The 19,682-nt window shown below is 40.9% G+C and overlaps 1 protein-coding gene across 3 annotated transcripts in view; it reads right to left on the bottom strand.

Moving 5' to 3' along the window:
• Window positions 1-756: 756 nt before the first annotated feature.
• lrrc1 (leucine rich repeat containing 1) overlaps window positions 757-19,682 on the bottom strand; it is a 218,589-nt gene continuing 199,663 nt past the window's right edge. For 2 of the 3 annotated variants that reach the window (XM_069885981.1, XM_069885979.1), the window contains exons 11-14: window positions 16,793-16,908; window positions 13,367-13,539; window positions 6,069-6,208; window positions 757-2,279 (exon numbers count right to left, since the gene is read on the bottom strand). In XM_069885981.1, the coding sequence (XP_069742082.1) occupies window positions 2,121-2,279; window positions 6,069-6,208; window positions 13,367-13,539; window positions 16,793-16,908 (588 nt within the window). In that variant the 3' untranslated portion in view covers window positions 757-2,120. The remainder of the gene's footprint in view (window positions 2,280-6,068; window positions 6,209-13,366; window positions 13,540-16,792; window positions 16,909-19,682) is intronic. The other variant, XM_069885980.1, reaches the window with a different exon arrangement.

Consider the following 19,682-nt stretch of genomic DNA (forward strand, 5'->3'; position numbering starts at 1 on the left):
TACAATGTTATCCCTCCACATCTTTCCCTCCATTCTATGCTTTCTGCAGGGACTGGTCTCTTCGAGACTCCCTCATCCACTCATCCCTTCCCCTGTGATGGCAGGAAGTCCACACTTGCGCCCACACCTCCTCCCCCATCATCATTCAGGGCACCGAACTTCACTTCACGTGAATGTGCAGGGTCATCTACTGCATCTGGTTCTCCTGCTGTGGCCTCTTCTCCATATTTTGTTAAGCCCCTCCCTGGTCTCTCTCTCTTTCCCTATCCCTCTGTTTCCTACTCTCCATCCCCTTCCCTTTCCATTCAGAGAGCTAGTCCCTACCCCTATAACTTCTGCACTCCTGCCCTTAAGCACTGATGACCTCTTGTGTTAACCTGTGCTCTTCTACCTGCCCCTTCCTCCCCCCCTTTCTTCTCTCTTCTCCCCACACCTTTTTATTCAGATGACTGCGTGCCTGCCTTTTGCTCACTCTCATCAGGAGTGATTCATCTTATTCATCTTATCTTGACGAGGGGCTCAGGCCTGAAACGCTGGCTACCGTTTGTTAGTTGATACGTGACCTGCTGAGTTTCTCCAGCACTTTCGTGTATGGTGGACAATTACATACATTATATCTAGAGTAAGAAAACATAGTCAATTAGCTGTGCTAATCAGCAATGGAGACTCCAGAACATCTGAGGTAAACTTTCTGAATCACATGAAACGGCACAGTGACTGAGAACAATTAATTTCAAGACATCTGTTTTCTTCATACAGATTTACAAAGTTGATGTTTATTGGCCAAAAGTATTATCGATTGTTTTAAAACTTAATGAATGAATTAAATGAGCACCTCCACAACTTTGAAGCCCATGGCCACAGATAACATGGAGAGCCAGCAGTTTAATAAGTTGAATGAAACTGATTATGGACACATTCGGTACCAATGTCAAGAAAGGCCTGAGATTCACGACAATCACAGTTTGGCAATGTTCATTAAGCTTTACGTCTGCAGTTCACAGGCCACGGGTCAAGTTTACCACTGTCTGTCACCCCAAGAGCAATGAGGTTCCCCAGTACCTGCAGAAAGTAAATCAAATTGGACAACGATCTTCATCCTTGAAGGACTCATGCTAAATTTAATTCATCAGTGGTAAAGAATGATTGGCAAAAAAACCCCTTCATTTATTGTAAAGACAAATTGCCAACTTTCTTGTGCAATATGTGATAAGAAAAAAAATCAAGACAGGTTTCACACGACAAAACTGCTCACAACTGTTGGCAGATTCCAGTTGAAAGAAATGTCAGTGTTCAGAGAAAGAACATGTTGTAGGGGGTCATGCTGATTTGCAGTGACCCAATCACACCCTACTCATTCGGTGCAAATTCCATTTATTGAGCAGGATTGTGGTTGAAAATGAACCCCACCCCGCAAGCTCAAAATGCAAGTCGGGTTTCTCTGCCCCATCCCTTTACAAGTAAAAACACTGTTGCCTATCAATTGCAAGACCAGCCCACGAGCACCATGCTCTCATCAGGAGTGATTCATCTTATAATGAAGGAGAGGCGCGCTGGGGTGAAAAGGCAAGGATGTGGGCAATTCAGGAAAGTAAGAACTTATTTCTACATCCATTAAAAACGAGTACCATTGCTCAATGGTATTCATAAACCTGCATTACCATTATTAAACTCACTATACACAAAATGTAAAATTTACACAATCCAAGCTGCCAAACCGTATAAAAAAGTATCAAATTTCACAGCAAACTGTACAATTATTTTTCAACAAGACCACATACCCCACAAAATTTTTTTTTCTTAAAAATGCATTCACCCTGTGTATAACAAAATTATATGCAAGGATTTCTAATTCTATACAGTAGTGCATCTACCTATATATAATGATTTTTGTTTTTAGAAAAAACATGATAAAATTGTGCATAATTCTTTTGAACTGACTGGTGCAATCACTGTGGGGAACCAGGCACTTTCTTCCAGGTTGCACCATGTTGACATCGAGAGACAACAATCAGATGGGGTCGGTGTGTGCAAACACAGTGGAACAGTTCCAAGGATGGGTTGACACGGATGTTCACAGAGTCAAGGAGACACACAAGGTGGGAGCTTGAGGTAAAATTCTATACAGAAGTGGTTAATCTTTGAGTGGGATTATTGACCTCATTTTTGTTGGAGTCCAATTCTTTAGCAGCATTCATCTCATTTCTCAGGTTCTCTGCTGTCTTTTTCAAGGTCTTCAATTCTCCTGGGTGTGGAGTGGCTCTGCGTAGAAGTGTACCCTGGAGACAAAGTGGACAAGAAGTAAACAGGAGGTGCTTAACTACTACTGACCACAACATTATATTTCCTTCGGAAGGCATTCAAAGCTATAGGCAGCAATCACTAAACAACCTTGTGTTTATTTGTTTTTTTAAATTCAGAGATACAGCATGGTAACTGGCTGTAATGCAGATTATCCAACAGTTGGGACAGGAAGCTGGTCAGGACAAAAGTCATTTCCTATATGCTGGCAATCTGAAGGGTCATCTGACTCACCAAACTAATGGCGGGTCAAAAGTCACTTCCCCTGTCAATCAATGTCAGACCCATCCATGGGTAAAGACACTTTCCAAATTCGTCCGCCTCCTCACCTAAAGCCACATGGCCCTACCTGGGTCGGCCCCTAGACGGCTGCTATAGGACTAGCTCACTCTCTTTTCTCTTTGGAACCATCTCTAATCTCTGCTCCAGTTTGCGAGCCATGGGTGACACTGGAGGACTAATTGTAAGTTTCGTATTGATGAAAGCTGAGGGCTATTTGTGGCATGCACCTGGGAGGGACTATTATGTCTCTCCCCTTGTAGCTCGTAGCTAGATATATAACCTTGTTGATCAGTGTCGTGCCTACTTGTCATAGGAGGAGTGGCAGGTACCATTTGTTTGAACCTTCGAAATTACGTAGGTACAGATTAGTTAACTTGGATCAGAGTATTACTGTTGAGTATTTGTTTCATGTGCAAATAAAGTTCACGATTCAGTAGTAACACATGTCCAGGATTATCACTCATTACCACCACACAGGCCCTGTGGCTCACAAATCCACACCATCCAGATGCATCCAAATAACCTACTAACACTGTATGTCTGTTGTTTGTTGTCACCAGGTCATTTTAAAAAATAATATATTTCAAAGGTGCACTTCCAACAGAAAGACATTTCTTCTTTGTTCGTGAAACATGTTTTCTTGATATACAGCATATTAATGAGTTGTGTTTGATGGCTCTGGACATGCGCTCACTGGAGTGTATAAAGATAAGGGGGAATCTCATCAAAACATACACTTTATCCAGCCCTTGCAATATTGGGAATGTGGAGAAGATAGTTGCAGGGGTTGGAGAGTCTGAGACCAGAGGGAGCAGCCTCAGAATTAAAAAAAAATGTTTCTTTAGAACAGAGATGAGGAGGAATTTCTTCAGCCAGAGCGTGGTGAATGTGTGGAATTCTCTTCCAGAGACAGCTGGGCAAGTCAAGTCACTGAGTAGATTCAAAGCAGAGGCTGAGAGGTTCTTGGCGAGTAATGATGTCAAATGTTATGGGGAGAAGGCGGGAGAAGGGAGCTGAATGGAAAAATACCTTGGCCATGATTTGAATGGCAGAGTAGGTTCGATTGGCGGAATGGCCTAATTCTGCTCCACCAGCTTCACGTCACTGGATTTCTCCAGCTGACATTATATGTAATTATAGGACTTCGCCCAATCATTGAGAGTCCCAAAAATAATTGGTATGTTTAGCATATCCACAACTTAATTACCATTGAAAAATCTATCACCAGAATTCTTACTTCAGTTCAACACAAATTCAGCTTCATTTTTAAAATGCTTTTTTAATTTTAATTTATTTTTTAAAAATTTAGACATACAGCACAGTAACAGGCCACTTCGGCCCACAAGCTACGCCGCCCAATTACACCCAATTGACCTAAAACCCCCGGTACGTTTTGAACGGATGGAGGAATCCAGAGCCCCCCCCTAGGGAAAACCCACACAGATACAAGGAGAATGTACAAACCCCTAAAAGACAGCGTGGGATTTGAACCCAGGTCCAGATTGCTGGCACTGTAAAGGTGTTGCGCTAACCGCTTCCTCAACTGTGCAGCTCCTTTTATTTTTATTCTTTGCCAATTTCCTCTTTTGCCTAGCCAGTACAGCTGCTGCCTCAGACCTCCAGTGACCTGGGTTCGATCCTGATCTCTGGTGCTATCTACTTGGAGTTTGCACGTTCTCTCTGTGATCACTTGGTTTCTCCCCCCCCCCCCCGCCCTCACAACCCTGAGTGTCCCAGTTTCCTCCCATGTCCCAAAGATGTGTGGGCTGGTAGGTTAATTGGCCGTTGTGACTTGCCACCGGTATGTAGGTTGCAGGGAGTCGATTGGAGTGTTGAGAAATAAAATGGGATTGGTCTCAGAAATAAAGTGGATGGCACCTTCATGGTCAGCCCAGACTCAGTGGGCTGAAGGGACTGTTTCAAAGCAGCATGAAACACCACTAGTTCTACAATGTAGAAAATACACAGCATGGCAGGAGTTGCGTGAATCTACATCTCAAAATTGTAGCTTTGCTTTACTCAACAGTTGCAATTCAGTAAATTGCTTTATTTTTTGGACTTGAAGATACTTTTTAGTGTTCAGGTCGATGAAGCATTTGTTTGAGTTACCAATTCCAAGTTTTATTCCAGTGACAACGCAGTTGTAGAGCAGTAAGTAATGTATAATCACTCCAGGTGGATCTTAAGATGCTGGACATAAGACACACTTGACGATGGGCTCAGTCCCAAAATGCTGGTTATACATCTTTGCCTCCTGTGGATGCTGCAGGACCTGCTGAGTTTCTCCAGCACTTTTGTGTATTAACTTCAATCACAGCATCTGCAGGCTTTCCTGTTTCACTCCAGAAGACACACATTTTTTTTTACATAAACTTTTAACTTAATTGCCTCATATTCAAAACACAATGAACAGTTAGTTGTAAATTGATGCTTTTCAACTCTGATTTAAATCAGTCATCAGGCCCAATTAACTGACTTTATGAGAATTGTAAATATCCCAATCTAGAATGTTTAAACCAGTGGTTCTCAATCTTTTTCTTTCCACTCACATCCCACTTTAAGTAATCCCTATGCCATAAATGCTCTGTGATTAGTAAGGGATTGCTTAAGGTGGGATGTGAGTGGGAAGGGAAGGTTGAGAATCACTGCTCTAGACCCAATTGTTACTGAAATATTTTGCTTGAGAAAAATTGTCATTGGCCCATTTCCTTTGGAGATATGAAACCGTGCACATAATGAGTCAATTAGGGACGATTAAAACAGTGGGTTTCAAACTTTTTCTTCCCACTCACATCCCACTTTAAGCAATCCCTTACAAATCACAGAGCACCAATGGCATAGGAAATACTTAAAGTGGGATGTGAGTGGAAAGAAAAAGGTTGAGAACCACTGGTTTAAACCAAATAAATAGCAAATCAACAAAGAGATCAATTTTTGCTTTGTGGGTCACAATAAATAAAGCAAGAACTGGTTTAATGTATTTTCAACATCAATTTGTACAATTTATTTATTTAGTCAATGGTAATTTGTTTATTTAGTTGCAAGCATTTATTGCTTAACTGAAGGGACTGCTGGTAACAATGGAATGGCTTGCTCAACCACTTCACCAAAGTGCTGCTTAAGAGTTTGCCATATTAATGGGACTGAACTCACATTTGCAGTGATATGGGGAAGCAGAGCAAACTCCCTCTGAAGAATTTATTGAACCATCTGGGTGTTTGCAATAGCAAGAGAGTTTCTGCGATTATCATTACTAAATTCCGCAATTTTTTATCAACTTCCAAATTATGAACCAGTTCAACACTCTCACCTGCCAAACTCGGGTCCCTGGATTGTTAGGCCAGGTCTCTGTGTTATAGACCCTGTTATTTATTTGCCTCATCACCAGTGCAAATTTCTGCAGCGGCTAGAAATCAGGGACACAACCAAACGTGTCTGAAATACTCAAAGGGTTGGACATCATATGCAAAGAAACTTTCTCATACCCTTTCCTCATCTTCATCCTCATCCGGATCATCGAGGAAGCGTATTGCACTGATTCGGTTCGTGGCCTGTTCATTCCACATTTCCTCAGAGACATCATTCACTAGGCTCTCCAGTGCAGCACAGCGGGACAAGTTATCTGCTAAAACAAGTTTAACGCTGTTAAACAGCTCGACGATTTTCCATTTATAAACTTACCACATTCACACATAACTACATTTTCTCTGCACAATTTAAAATCAAGAGCTGCACTTTAAAAATAACGAATTCTACATTTGAGGGCATTTTCTACTGTATTCTTTTCACATATTCTTGACATGGAAAATTAGAAACTGATTAAAAAATGGATGATTAAAGTTATTCTCTTAAATGTTTTCTGCTGCCTCTGCCAGCTTGGACAGGTAATAACAGATTTCCAAAGGTATTAACTTTGAGATAGTCAAATGGATTCAACAGTGGCTGGAAGGGAGATGCCAGAGAGTCGTAGAGGATAACTGTCAGGCTGGAGGCCAGTGACAAGCAGTGTGCCTCAGGGATCTGTGTTGGGTCCCTTGCTGTTTGTCATATACATTAATGATCTGGATGATGGGGTGGTAAATTGGATTAGTAAATATGCAGATGATACTGAAATAGGTTAAATTGTAGATAATGAAGGTTTTCAGAGATTGCAGAGGGATTTGGACTGCTTAGAAGAGTGGGCTGAAAGATGGCAGATGGAGTTTAATGCTGAGAAGTGTGAAGTGCTTCATATTGGTAGGGATAATCTAAACAGGACAAACATAGTAAATGGGAGGGCATTGAGGAATACAATGGAGCAGTAAGATCTCGGAATAACAGTGCATCATTCCCTGAAGGTAGAATCTCATGTGGATAGGGTGATGAAATAGGCTTTTAGTGTGCTGGCCTTTATAAACAAAGCATAGAATACAGGAGTTGGGAGGTAATGTTGAGCAGATTAGATCTTTATTCCTTGCAGTGTAGAAGGTTGAGAGGGGATTTGATAGAGGTATTTAAGATTATGAGAGGGATAGATAGAGTTGATGTGGATAGGCTTTTTCCATTGAGAGTAGGAGAGATTGACATGAGTTAAGAGTTAAGGGGCAAAAGTTTAGAAGTAACATAAGGGGAAACTTCTTTACTCTGAGAGTTGTGGCTGCGTGGAATGAGCTTCCGGGAGAAGTAGTGGTGGCAGGGTCCGTTTTATCATTTAAGGAAAATTAAATAGGTATAAGGATGTGAGGGGAATGGAGGGTTATGGGCAGGGTGCAGGTAGGTCGGGCTAGAGGAGGGTACTTGGTTTGGTGCAGACTAGAAGGGCCGAGATGGCCTGTTTCCGTGCGGTAATTGTTATGTGGTCATATGGTCAATTTGAAGTCAGAACGGAATAAATATTTTATAACTGATAATTCATCACAAGTTAAAAAAAAAAGTTTAACCAATACAACAGGGTATCTGTCTGATGTAAATGTTAGTCGTATCTGTGGCTCCGAAAAATAGCACTGGTGCCATCCACTGGAATCCTGTGGGTTCAACAGAAACTGCTGGGGGATCTCAGTGGGTCGAGGAGCATCAGTGGGAGAAAATGTATTGTCCATACTTGGAGCCGAAACCTTTTATCGAGGGCGTCAGCTCAAAACGTCGATCGATATGTCGATTGATGCTGCACCCCCTATTAAGTTCCTGCAGCAGATTGTGTTTGGTTTCAGATTCCAGCATCTCTGGAGATGTCTCCTGCTGTGGGTCCAAACCTGACTCCAGAGAACAGAGTACAAAATCTCAGCTGGTTCTCCACTAGTGGAGAACAGGCAGATAACAGGACAGACATGCTTCCTTCAAGCCGAGCAACTTGCTTGACTAGATAAAGGATCCTGAGTATCCAAGCCAATATGTATCCCTCAATCAGACACAGAGTTGCATTTTATATGGGCCCTTTCACTTCCTCTTCAGGGTACACCCAGGAGTTACTGGCTTATTACATGAAAGCAGCAGCAAATTGAAAGGTCCTTCAATTCCAAATTGATGATAGCCAATTAAACAATTAAAATAATGTCAACGGTGTGGTTAAAGAAGGGTTTCACTGCTTTTCTTTAAAATACTGCCATGGGAATGTTACATCGTGGGAGACCAGTTGGGACATTGCAATCTCACTCAGAAGGCAACACCTCAGGAATGAAGCAATTAGACAGATGATTTTGTTACTGTTGTCTATCTGCTTGTGGGAACATGGTATGATTTTCTGCATCAGCCATCACTTTAGTAAGTACTGTATTTGATGGCATTTAGGACCCCCCCCCCCCTTTCTCCCCCCAAAATAATCACCTCAAAAACCACCCCAGGTCCTATTTACGAAGGTGACATTTTAGTGCCATCATTTTGCAAGATGGCAACAGAAGGAAAACACTCAATCTACTCACCAGTGGGGCGTGGCAAGATGGCGTAGGGAGTGGACGTGCATTCCCGGTCTCCCCCAGGCAGTTATATAAATACCCGTTTTAAGAATATTTCTTTTCTGTTAAAAGTCTTTGTTTTGTTTATCAATTGTTTTTAGTTTAAAATGGCAACAAAGATTAAGGAAAATAGAGTTCAAATACAGAACAAAACTACACTCTCCAACTTTGGAAGAAACTCGGCCTACTTGCCCAGACAGAATCATGGAGTCAAGGCTGGAATTTTCTTAAGAACGGAGCTCATTAATTGGACTGTCGGATAAGCTGGCCTTGGACACCCCTCTGAAAGATGTTTAAAATGGCAACAAAGATTAAGGAAAATAGAGTTCAAATACAGAACAAAACTACACTCTCCGACTTTGGAAGAAACTCGGCCTACTTGCCCAGACAGAACCACGGAGTCAAGGCTGGAATTTTCTTAAGGACGGAGCTCATTAATTGGACTGTCGGATAAGCTGGTCTTGGACACCCCTCTGAAAGATGGTGATGAATATTGATTTGAAATGTTTTATGAAGATAAATTGAAGTAATTGGCATTGGTTGCCCGTGAGTTTTAAAAATCCAGATAACATTAAAGTTTATTAGTGATTCTTTTTGGATGGAATATCGGAAGGATGAATTTATTATCTATAAATACAGAACAAAATTATATTCTTTGACTTTGGAAGAAATTTGACCTATTTGCCCAGACAGAGCCGGAGTTGGTGCTGGAATTTTCTCAAGAACAGAACTTATTAAAGTTGATTTCGGACTCCTTTTTGAAAGATGGCGACGAATGTTGATTTGAAATATTTGAAATATTTTCTGAAGATAAACATATATATGGAACTCCTTGACCTGCAATAAGGTTTATTAGTGATTTTTTTTTTGGATGGAATATTGGAAGAGTGAATTTATTATCTGTGAGTATGCATACATTGCAAACAGATTTTAATAGTTTTGAAAAGGTTTTTTTTAAACTAAACAACAAGATCAGTTTAATATTGAGAAAATTGGAAAAAACGGAAACTTTATTATTAAATTTGGAAATTCAGTAGAAAGAAACTATGAACAAGATTGATGATTTATAAAATTAAAGTCGAAGGAGCAATGTCCAAGAAGAGTTAAAAATTTTGAATAAGTTTTTCTTGAAAATAAACAATAATTTCAACTTAACATTGAGAAGATTGACAAAGTGGAAAATTTGGTATTAAATTGGGAAACACAGAAGAAAGAACTTATGAATAACATTGATTCTTTAGAAGATCAAGACCGAAGGAATTATGTTCAAGAAAATTTTAAAAGATTTGAAAAAAACCTTTTTTGAAAGTAAGCTACAAATTCAACTTGAGACTGAGAAGAATGGAAGATTCGGTGTTGAACTGGGATGTTTAGAGGTGTTTTAATTCAGTGGATGAAATTTAGGAAGACTTGAAAAAAAAAATTTTTTTAAAAACTTTTATTGATTGTAAACAATGTTTAACTCAGTGTTGGGAGGGTGGAAAGGGTGCAAAATTTAATATCAAGTTTGGATTTTCAAAAAAAAGAGTTTATGAATAAGATTGGTTAAATTGATGGACCGGGGTTTTATGGATATAAGAAATGATGATTTTTCGGTTTATACGTGTATTTTGTCTGCCTGGGGGGGGGGGGGGGGGGCGGGGGGGAGGGAGTGGTACTTCTGCTCCCGAAAATCATATGCCACTTGTGGTTTATACCACACCCATTTAGGTTTTTTGGAATTAACCACCACAAGGTGGTTTCCTAAGGGGTTAGGGGAGGTGGGGGGGGTTGAAAATTTGAAAATTATTTAGTATCTATTGTGTAATATTATACTAAGTCAATTTGAAATGAATGTATGGAGATACTATAAATAAATTTCGAAAAAAAATCTACTCACCAGTGCTTTCTGGAGTCATCGCCACTGCTCACTTCCCTGGTAATGAGGCTTGCTCTCTCCCTCCTTCCAACTTCCCACCCGCCAGTGCTTTCTCTCTCTCTCTCTCTCTCTCTCTCTCTCTCTCTCTCTTTCCCCCATCGCTCACGCACTCCCACACTGCTTGGAAGGGAGTGCTGGGCCTTAATGATCAGTCTCGTCGAACAAAGCCTGATCATTGAGACCCAGCACTCCCCTCAAAATACTGTGGGAGAGAGCGAATGACGGGAGGGTGGGAGGGAGCGAGCGACAGGACCCCCGAGCCAACTGAATGAGGTAAGTACACTAAAACAATTTATTCGTGATAAAAATGGGGGAATGGGGGTGGTCCTCTATTCTATGCTAGTGGATATGCCGTCAAATACAATAGCTAACCAGGCTGGAGAAGACTGCTACCACTCCGAATTTGCATCCTCAAATACAAAACCATGACTACATTCCAAATGTTCACACTGACTGCAAAGTGCCATTTAAATTCTCATTTTTCTTTTGCTTCAGAGTTTTTTAAGATTTCATTTGTAGAAAGGCATATTTAAAATCAAAAAAGATTTTGAAATTAAATTTTAAAAAAACCCTTGACCGGCGACCTGGGTTCAAATCCAATAAAGAGTTTACACATCCTCCCCGTAACCTGCATGTGTTTCCTCTCAGTCCTCTGGTTTCCCACCACCCTCCAACAATGTACGGGTTTGTAGGTTAATTGGTGTATTTGGGGGTGGCATGGGGCAGTGGTCTGGAAGGGCCTTTCTAAAATTTAATTAGCATTCCATAGACCGAACAATTTGCTGCATTACTCAGCAGACTCAGGCATAATTTTTATGGCTGGAAGAGATGTGATGAGTGTTTATTGCCATATACGTGAGTACAATGTGTGGAATACAGTTCAGTTCTGGTGGCCTCATTGCAAGAATGAGGAAGCTTTGGAGATGGGCAGAATGTTGTCCAGCCTGGAGAATGCGTCTTAGGGACAAGGTGAACAGAGCTAGATCTTATCTCTTTGGAGTGAAGGAGGATGAGAGATGACTTAATAGAGGTGACTACAAGATTATGAGAGGCATAGATAGGGTGGGCAGCCAGCACCATTTTCCCTGGATAACAGTAGCAAATACTAGAGGACATTGTTTAAGGTGAGGGGAGGAAAGTTTTGGGGGAGCTGACAGACCTCAGGTTTGTTACAGAGAGTAGTGGGTCCCTAACATGCGTTGCCAGGGGTGGTAATTGAAGCTGGAACAATCGAGATATTTAAAAGACTCTTAGACAGGCACATGGATGCAAGAAAAAGAGGGTTAAAGGTGTGAGGCAGGGGAAGTTTAGATTGTTGACCAGACTGGCACAACATTGTGGGCTGAAGGGCCTGTTCTGTGCTGTCGTGATCTACTGTACGGATGCAATAAAATCTTCGCTTCCTGCGGGAATGGGAGAAGGGGAGGGTGGGAATTAAAGGAGAAAATTACGGGATGCACAGTGGTGAAGTGAGTTGAGCTGTTGCCCTCCCCACGCCCAACCATGGGTGCTGACTGTGTTGAACTGCTCCCTGCATTGGGTTTTCTTGGGGTGCACTGGTTCCCTCCCACAACCCAGAAACTGGAGGGTTAATCAATCAGCCACGGTAAGTTGCACCGAATGTGCCAGTGACTGAAAGATCTGGAGGAATAGGTGTAAATGGATGGTTGGTAATTAGTATGGATTCAGTGCCTATGAGGGCTGTTTGTTCTCATTACAATCATTTTTAAATTTTAGACATACAAGGTAACAGGCCCTTCCAAACCACTGCCCCATGCCACCCCCGAATACACTAATTAACCTGAGCACCCAGAGGAAACACACGCAGGTTATGGGGAGAACGTGTAAACTCCTCACAGACAGCAGCCAGATTTGAACCCAGGTTGCTAGTGCTGGAATAGCATTGCGCTAACTGCTACGCTAACTGTGCAGCTTTCCCAAGGAGGTGTTGATGGACTAGATGGAGGAGAGGTCAGTCTGTGTGACAAAGAGTTCACACAGGTTGTATATCATTGCTCCAATAGCCCCTGTGGGACTTTCTGAGCTTCTCCAGCTCTTTTGCCTATTAACTGTAGTCTTTCTTGATTCACAGGTAAGAGGTAGGATTAGAGAGGCAGTAAATCCAGCCCATTATCCAACAGATGACTTGGAGACAAACAGATGGCAAAAGAGCATTTAATTGGCAGTAGCTTCTGTCCTGCCAAGAAAATATGGAGGGGCGATACGTCCTGTCTGTTCCTCAGCATGTTCTAAACTGCTCCCAAAGGTTAAAAAGGTTGACCTGCATTTTAGCACCCAAGCAATGTAACTGTTTCACATCCCATCACACTGTTGGGAGAAGGAAACAGAGGAGGCCACAAGGATGCGAAGGAGGGTAAGTGCGCGGGAGTGAGCTGGAAATTATAATCGTACTCCTCGTTGAATTTGAGGTTGTGTCATCAAGTTTGGGTGGAACGGTTGGCGTAGTGATTAATACAATGCTATTACAGCGCCAGCAATCAGAACCGGGGTTCAAATCCCACGCTGTCTGTAAGGAGCTTGCATGTTCTCTCCATGTCTGCGTGGGGATCCCCCCCACCGGTGCTCCGGTTTCTTCCCACCACTCAAGACGTACCGGGGGTTCTCGGTTAATTGGGCAGCAGAGACTCATGGGTTGAAAGGGCCTGTTACCGAGCTGTATGTCTAAATTTAAATTTAAAATTCAGAAGGTTATGAAAGATGTCCTGGCAGCACGGTTCCCAATTGTAGCAATAATCATGGTGACTTTGGTGCACAATTCACTGTGAAGAGAACAACAAATGAAAGGACAATATTCTGCACTGGAAGTAATGCCATGTTTAAAGAGAAACAATCTTTGGTAAACCTCCTTAAATTTTAACAGTGATCCTCTTTCTTTGCTGGTTAGAAGGTTTTTAAACTTTGGCCAATACAGTACCGTGGTTGTTATGTTCAGGAGGCAGCTGAGGAAGCAAAACACACGTCAAAACCTTCTCTCGTGTTCCTGGATCAGTCTCAGTCTGAAAGGATAGCAGCGGCTGAGACTGGTTCTCAGACAACCAAAGGGCCTTCAGTTTCAAGGTGATCAATGATAATGGCAAGTACGTCAACCTGCATTGGACAAAAGGCAATGGCAAACCATTGAAAAAAGTGTAGCATACTCATTGAAAGGCTTTGTGTCCACAGGGTATACATATTTGAGAGTCACTGCAATGTACAACACAGGAAACAGCCCCTTCAGCCCATCACCATTTACCATCCAATTTCATTTCATTCTCCCCAGATTTTCCTTATCTCCTCCCAGATCCTATCCCTCACCTACATACCAAGGGCAATTTACCACAGCCAATTAACCAACCAACTTGCAATTCTTGGGGATGTGGGAGGATACCAGAGTATGCCAGGGGATACCCATGTGGTCAGGGAAAACGTGCAAACTCCACATGGGCAGCACCAGAGGTCAAGATTAAACCCTGGTTGCATCAGGCAGTTGCTCACATCACCACCCAAGAATGCTTTCAAGAATTATTTCTCTTTTTTTTTGCTTTTATTCCCTATGTACAACCTTCATAACTTTAGGAGAACCTCAAAGATTTCCATCACTTGACTACTGCATTGTTTTAAAAATAGACATTTCAGTGATGTAATACTCCATCACAAGCCAAAATCCAAAAGTTACCAAGGAAAGTTTTCCTTTTTAAGCCTGTTGAAGAAAATAATCAATGGTGTAGAACATGTACATGTGCCAATGGCTCAACAAACCCACAAATTCCCCTTCTCTATATCATAACACCATCCTATAAACTAAATATTAACTATAAACACTCAACACCACAAACGAGGCATCAAGTACGATACACAATGGGCAAGAGAAGAGGTTGCCGGGTTCTTGGTGAAGGTCCTTGTGTCCTCACCAGTGATACACAAGGTCCCAGGGAACTTGAGAGTAGCCAATGTTGTTCCTCTGTTCAAAAGGAGAAAGAGTTAATCCCAGAAATTATGGAACAGTGAGTCTCACTTCGTGTTTGGGGAACTAAAAGGGGATGTTTAGGGATGAGATTTATGCACATTTAGAAAGGCATGGTCCGATTAGGGCCAATCAACGTGGCTTTGTGTGAGGCAGGCCATGTCTCAGATTTAATCGAATTTTTAATTTGAGGAAGTGACAAAAATGGTCGAGGGCAGAGCGAGGGATTTATTTGACAAGGTCCCTCAAGGTACGCTGATCCAGAAGTTAAAGATGCAGGGATACCAGGTGAATTAGTAGTTTAGATGTGGAATTGTCTTCCCCTGATGGAAGAGTGTTAAATCTGACTGGAGGCCCATGGTGTTTTGTAAGGATCAGTGTTGACACCACAGATGTTTGTGACATATTTGGACGGCTTGGATGAAAAAGTAAGTGGGTGGCTTAGTAAGTTTGCAGGTGGCTCAAGGGTTTGTGGAATTGTGGACTGTGTAAATGGCTAGCAAATTATGCAGGAGATTATAGATTGGTTGCAGATGTGTGCAGAGAAATGGCAGATGGAGCTTCAATCAGGACAAGTGTGAGATGTTACACTTTGGGAGATACGATGCAAGGGGAATGAATGCAGTTAATGGAATTGATGGGCAGACAGATGTGAGGTTAATGTCCACTGCTCATTGAAAATGGGCATGCAAGTAGATTGGGTGGTAAAGAAAGGGTACACCATGTGTGCCTTCATTGGGTAAATGGGTAAGGAAGTCACATGGCAGCAATATAAAACTTTGGTTGGGCCACACTTGGTGTATTATGTGTAATTCTAGTCACCCCATTGTAGCAAGGATGCAGAGGCTTTGAGAAGAATCCAGGATGTCGCCTGGACTAGAATTCATGGTCAAGTATGTGCCATTGTTATCACAGCAGAATAGACAGAATTCCTGGTCTTTACCGTATATAATCAGCAGTGATGGCTGGAAAGTGGGAAAGTGTGAATAAACACAGAAACAGAGAATGTTGCTGTTGATAAATTCTTCCTTCCAATGCGGCTTTTGCTGATGCAGCCGAACTAACAAAGAATGCGTAAACTCACATTATCATTAGTTCTCCATGCAACTTTCTGAAATTTAACTCTCCAAATTTATCCCCAAAAATGGGGTACATTTGAGTAACTAAAAATACTAATTGTACTTTATCTCATCGGCGAGCCGAGGCATCATTGCTGCCAAACAGCATCTTAGGCCGCAAAGTCAGAACAGACTAACATTGTGTTAAAATTACAAAATGGGTGGCACGGTTAGCGCAATGCTACTACAGCGCCAGCGACCAGGGTTCAAATCCCGCACTGTCTGTAAGGAGTTTGTACATCTCCCCGTGTCTGCATGGGTTTCCCCCAGGTTCTCCGGTTTCCTCTCGTGGTCCAAAAAACGTGCAGGGCTTGAAGATGAATCAGTGTATTTGGGCAGGACAGGCTCGTGGGTCAGAAGGAGCTGTTACTGTGTTGTATCTTTAAATTTAAATTAAAAAATATATTCTATTTTTAAAAAAGAGCATTTGTTTATATACTTATGGGGATCAGAATCAAAGTGAGAATTTATTGTCATGAAACTTGTTGATTTGCAGCAGATTACAGGGGCAAAATTGCTATAAATTACATTTTTTTAAAAAATTGGTGCAAAAGCCAAAATATTTACATCACATTCCTTGTTTTGATAAAATGTTTAAAATTTAAATAAATTTAGAGCAGTGGTTTTGAACCTTTTTCTTTCCACTCACATCCCACTTTAAGTATTCCCTATGCCATCAATGTTCTGAGATTAGTAAGGGATTGAATAAGGTAGTACGTAGGTGGGAAGAAAAAGTTTGAAAACCACTGTTTGAATTGTACCTAACTGACTCGTTATGTGCATGGTTTCATAACTCCAAAGGAAATGGGGCAATGACCATTTTTCTCAAGCAAAATATTTCAGTTAACAATTGGGTCTAGAGCAGTGGTTCTCAGCCTTCCCCTTCCCACTCACATCCCACCTTAAGCAACCCCTTATTATTCACAGAGCACCAATGGCATAGGGAATATTTAAAGTGGGATGTGAGTGGAAAGAAAAAGGTTGAGAACCACTGATTTAAGAACTTTTGTTGTGGGAAATGGTCAATATGATCGATGACTCTAACTGATAACTTCATTGTTGGTGAACACCACAGTGGATACTTCGCAAAAGGAGGGACTCCGAATCACATTGTTTTGGGGAAAATTTATTTAAGATCATCAACAGCCTTCACTTTGAATCAGAAACTCTTCGCCTCAAAATGGTGATCCTAATTTTCCAGCATCTCATCGAGTATTTTTTTTCAAATGCATTGTGAACAAGAACACAAAAAACAACTTGGCAATTTCCCTTCGATTACCTGTTTCCAGCTAAGTCCAGCACGTGAAGTTCAGTAGCCTGTGAAATTTCTGGAGGGATTCTTGTTAATCTGTTGTCTCGGAGACTAAAGACAGTGAGACTCCAGCAGCCACCAATCTGTGGTGAAATCAGAGTGGTTAGAAAAGCCCCCACTCTTCTCCTGCCCCACCTTGTTAACGCGATCCAAATTCAGAAATGTTAACTCTCCATTTTTCACAAGCACAGACTCTTGGACTATAGATTTTTATCCTCACAATAAACACTCTATCATTTTAAGTTTTCCTTTCCTGCTATAAAATAGTCAGGCAGAATAGAAACAGGCCCTTCTGCCCTCCATCAATCCCATTTTGTTCTGCATGCGAGTCATGGCTGATGTAATTTTACTCTCAAACACATTTTCCTGCCTTCTCTCAATAACATTTGACACCTTTTTCTTTCCACTCACATCCCACTTTAAGAACATGCCAACCTCCATTTTAAATCTACCCAATGACTTGGCCTCCACCACTGCCTGTGGCAATGAATTCCACAGATGCAGCATCCTCTGACTGAAGAAATATCTCTCTGTTCTCAAGTCCTTTTATTCTAAGGCTGTAACCTCTGATCCTTGACCCCCACTAGTGGAAATATCTTCTCTATCTCCACTTTATCTAGCCCTTTCGATATCCAAAAACTCCTCTGTTCACCAGTCGATTTATGTTCAGCTTTTCGGGACACACAAGCAAGATCATCAATATTTTTCAGAACCTAATAGATTTGTGGATAAGTTGTCCATGAGGCGCCACAGAAAGTTAGGGTTAGAACTTAATTGCACTAACAACTTCTTAACGTTGTAATAACTGATGTTGCCCAATGATTCAGCTTCCCAACATTCATTCTTGGCATGCAGTGTAGTGAAGATAATAATATTGGCATATAATTCTCACCGATTTTTTCTCAATTAACCATTTCTGTTTACCTTCAGATTAAAGCCATACTTGGGGGAACTGAGTGAGGTTCCGTTCATCGTGCTGTAGGAAGGATGTGATTATGCTGGAGTTCCACTAGGACACCCTTGGGAGGGGACAGGCAACAGACCACTGGATCATCTTCCTCCGAGGAAGAGAATGGAGCTTTTTATGGATGGAGAATCCCTGGGCCAAGTACATGTTGTGAGAACTGTCTGCAGCACAATTTCCCTCAGTCAGAAATGATGTTGGCCAAAATCACTGTTGGCTGAGATTGCAAGCATTGCACTGGAAGGTGAATCAGCTACAGATTGGTACAGATCTTCATTGATTTTAGACCTTAATTGCTATTTAATTCATCAGTATAGATCTTTACTGCAAAGTTCCAAATCATTGGGCGACACGAGTAACTGGAACCCAGAATGCCAAACCAGATAGTTTCAACGTGTAATTTGTTTCTTCCAAACAACACTGGCCCTTTGGTGTCAACAATGTAGAGGGGTAGTCATCTCAGCTTTTGTTCCTTGTATTTCATGTTTACACACTACCTATTACTTTGATAGGGGGAGACAACTGTATAAAGATGCATATTTTTCCAAGAACTCAACATCTTTTTCAATACCTTAGAATTTTTTTAACGAACTTAATAAATGGGTGAGGAAATTTTGATGGAAGGGTAAGGTGTCGAGTATCGATGCAGAAATTAACGTGGATATATAAAATGGAGGGATTACAACTTCCAAACTTTAACAATTATTATAGGGCAGCTCAAATGTGATTGATTGCGTCCTTTTTTGAAGGAGAGAGAGAGCACCAGCATGGGTCAACATAGAATTGGGAAAAATAGGAGAAAAATCAGCTGCAGCTTTTATCTATAAATGGAATTCAGGACTAATGACAGGAATTAAAGATATACCTTTATCAAAACATTTAATAGATATTTGGGGAAAGAAAGATGGGGAAATTGGAACAAAAGGAAGTAGATCACCTAAAACCCCTTTGTTCCAGAATAGTTTGATAACTTTCTTGTGAAACAACCAGTTTTTTGAAATTATAGACTGATCAAGGAATTAGTCATTGAGAATTGTTATGAACAAGGACAGTTAATGTGTCCTTTATTCAACTGGAGGATGAATATGGAATATCCAGGAAAACACTTTTTTGCTATTTTCAAATAAAAGGATTTTTAAGAGATAAACTAGGATCAGAGAGATTATTGTCCTCTTGTAGTGAAGCAGAAAATCTTATTAGATGAGGGACTGTACAGAAATTTACTTCTGTAATGTATCTTTAATTGCAAAGAGCAACTTCTAAACCAGGGCTTTTTAAATCTAAACAAAATGGGAACAGGATTTGAGTACTATAATAGATGATCACGCATGGATAAATTTGTGTAGAGATTGTATGTCTAATGTACGATATAGATTAGTAGAGAATAACTTTATGCATCAATTATATATCATGACATAGAAGTTGCATGAAATAAAATCATACTTATCAAATAAGTGTTTTGCTTGTGGTATAGAAGAAGTTACTTTTCTGCACACTGGACGTGTGCAATAAGTAAGACCTTTTTGGGTCAAAGTAGGGAACTATTAGAACAAATCACTGGTATTTCATGGTCACAAAACACTGACATTCTTAATTGGGAACATGGAAGGGATGAACCCTAAATTAAATCAAAAGAAATTTGTGAAAATTGTTTTGGCAGTGCCAAGAAAATGTACTGCATTCACTTGGAAATCAGATTCGTGTTTAGGCGTAGATAAGTTTAAAAGTGTATTCCACTGGGAAAAAAAATTACTGATAATATTAGGAATAAGTATAATATATATTTACAAATATGGAACTCATATATGCAAAAAATAGGTATTGTTGTTTAATTTTATCTCTTCCCATCGCTGGATCCTACAACTCCACCTGTAAGATGAGCTAAGATTCTTG

The sequence above is a fragment of the Narcine bancroftii genome, chromosome 6 (genome assembly GCF_036971445.1).
Source record: "Narcine bancroftii isolate sNarBan1 chromosome 6, sNarBan1.hap1, whole genome shotgun sequence".
In the NCBI taxonomy this organism is placed as follows: domain Eukaryota; kingdom Metazoa; phylum Chordata; class Chondrichthyes; order Torpediniformes; family Narcinidae; genus Narcine; species Narcine bancroftii.